At 37.6% G+C, this 2050-nt stretch overlaps 1 protein-coding gene across 1 annotated transcript; it reads left to right on the forward strand.

Moving 5' to 3' along the window:
- The first annotated feature begins 686 nt into the window (after positions 1–686).
- LOC128636619 (olfactory receptor 1044-like) lies at positions 687–1628 on the forward strand. Its single transcript, XM_053689611.1, has one exon. It carries the CDS (start codon positions 687–689, stop codon positions 1626–1628), a length of 942 nt encoding a protein of 313 aa, XP_053545586.1.
- The last annotated feature ends 422 nt before the right edge of the window (positions 1629–2050 follow it).

A 2050-nucleotide genomic window follows, 5' to 3' on the forward strand; every position in this document is an offset into this window, starting at 1 on the left:
GCGGACAGACATCGCCAGAAATCAACCCGATCAAATACGATTGGGTTGATTAACATCCTCTGCTAGCGGCCGATTGGCCACAAATCTGCAGGGGGTGGCATTGCACCAGCAATTCACAAGAACTGCTGGTGCAATGATAAATGCCAAGAGCGTATGCTGTCAGCATTTATTGATGTGCAGCGGACATGATCCGCAATATCGGATCATGTCCATTGTCCACTCGCACCATAATAAATTGGCCCCTATAGCTTAAACTCTAAATTCCCATTATTATTTTGTAGCCCTTTCTAGTTCTAGAATTTCTTTTTTAAGAATTGGTCCCAAAAATGTTGTTACTAAAGGGGATGTCTTTTCAGGGGAGTTACATAAATCCTTAGTAAGACATTGGGTAGAGTTTAGCATTCATCAGCACAATTATGCCACAGTGTTGTCAACAGCATTGTTCCACCATGGGTTCTATTTTGGCAAGCTGTATTTAATTAAAAATAACATTTAAAGTTAATTCTTAAAAAGAGCATGAATATGTGACTAGAATATGTCCACTACAGATTTTTCTTTACCCCTCAGCATTTTTTATCAGAGTTACCTTATAATAAATAGTTGTCTATTTCCACTTATAAATATCAAAATACATATTCAATTAGATTTACTAATTTGTTTGTTGTCAAGCAGGTTTATTTTTAATTATGGAAGATATGAATCAGACAACGGTGACTTATTTTATTATTAAGGGGATTTCAGATGTTCCTCAGGTCCAGGCTCCAATCTTTGTTGTGGTTCTGCTCATCTATCTCATGACACTTGGCAGTAACATGACAATTCTTCAGCTGATCTGCCGGGATCCTCACCTGCACACGCCCATGTATTTCTTTCTAGGCAACTTGTCTGTCCTTGACATGTCGTATACCTCTGTCAGTCTACATAAAGTTCTTCTTACCTTCATTTTAAGAAACAATATTATTACATACCGTGCCTGCATTGCACAATTTTATTTATTTGCATCTTTGACCATTAATGAGTTGTTGATACTCACTGCTATGAGTTATGATCGCTATGTGGCCATCTGTAATCCATTGAGTTATCACTTGACCATGAGCCGTACAGTCTGTGTCTTGCTGGCCAGTTTTTGTTGGGGTTTCAGTTTCATAGAAAGCTTACCTTATATTTTATTATTCGTACAATACACTTGTTATAGGTCCAACATAATCAATCACTTCTTCTGTGATGTAATAGCTCTTCTGAAACTTATCTGCAGTGATATCTCTGATTTTTATATCTTGATTTTCACGGAAGCTGTGTTTATCACAGCCTTACTCCCCTTCATGCTCACCTTTATCTCTTATGTATTTATCATCACTGCCATCCTGAGGATACGGTCTAGTTCTGGAAGACGTAAAGCCTTCTACACTTGTTCTTCACACCTCACAGTCGTTATTCTTCTCTATGTGTCTCTAATCTGCCAATATATAAGGCCTTCTGCAAAGGACAGTTTGGATTTAACTAAGTTGCTATCTCTATTAAATACCATTGTTGTTCCTCTTCTGAATCCATTGATATACAGCCTAAAAAATAAGGATGTGAAGTCAGCACTGAGACGTCAGTTGAGAAATTCTAAAGCGTTAAAATGAGTAGACACCACCACGCCAGCCTACCAACACTGTCTTGCGTAAGTATTGCTCTTCTTGCATCACAATGTTTTTTATCTCTGTACATGTTTGTAACCACACAAAAAGCTTTTTGATAACCCCAAATATATTTCAAAGAAATTGTACACATGTATCGTATCATGTCCACTCGCACATTAATACATTTACCCCTATGTTTTTATGCACAATTAACCACATCTAATCTAACAAAAATCTAATCTAAAATAGATTCGGCTAGATTACGAGTTTTGCGTTATGAGTGAAAAAGCAGCGTTAGGGCTCTTTTTCACTACCGCTGGTATTACTAGTTTTGCAGGTATAGGTGTACCGCACACTTTTTTGGCCGTAACGCAAAGTAACTACCGCAGCTTTCAAAAAGTCCTTTTTCTATGGGACTTCCATAG

The sequence above is a fragment of the Bombina bombina genome, chromosome 7 (genome assembly GCF_027579735.1).
Source record: "Bombina bombina isolate aBomBom1 chromosome 7, aBomBom1.pri, whole genome shotgun sequence".
In the NCBI taxonomy this organism is placed as follows: Eukaryota; Metazoa; Chordata; class Amphibia; order Anura; family Bombinatoridae; genus Bombina; species Bombina bombina.

Coding starts and splice junctions, on each gene's coding strand:
- LOC128636619 (XM_053689611.1), top strand. CDS start 687: ATGGAAGATATGAATCAGACAACGGTGACTTATTTTATTATTAAGGGG.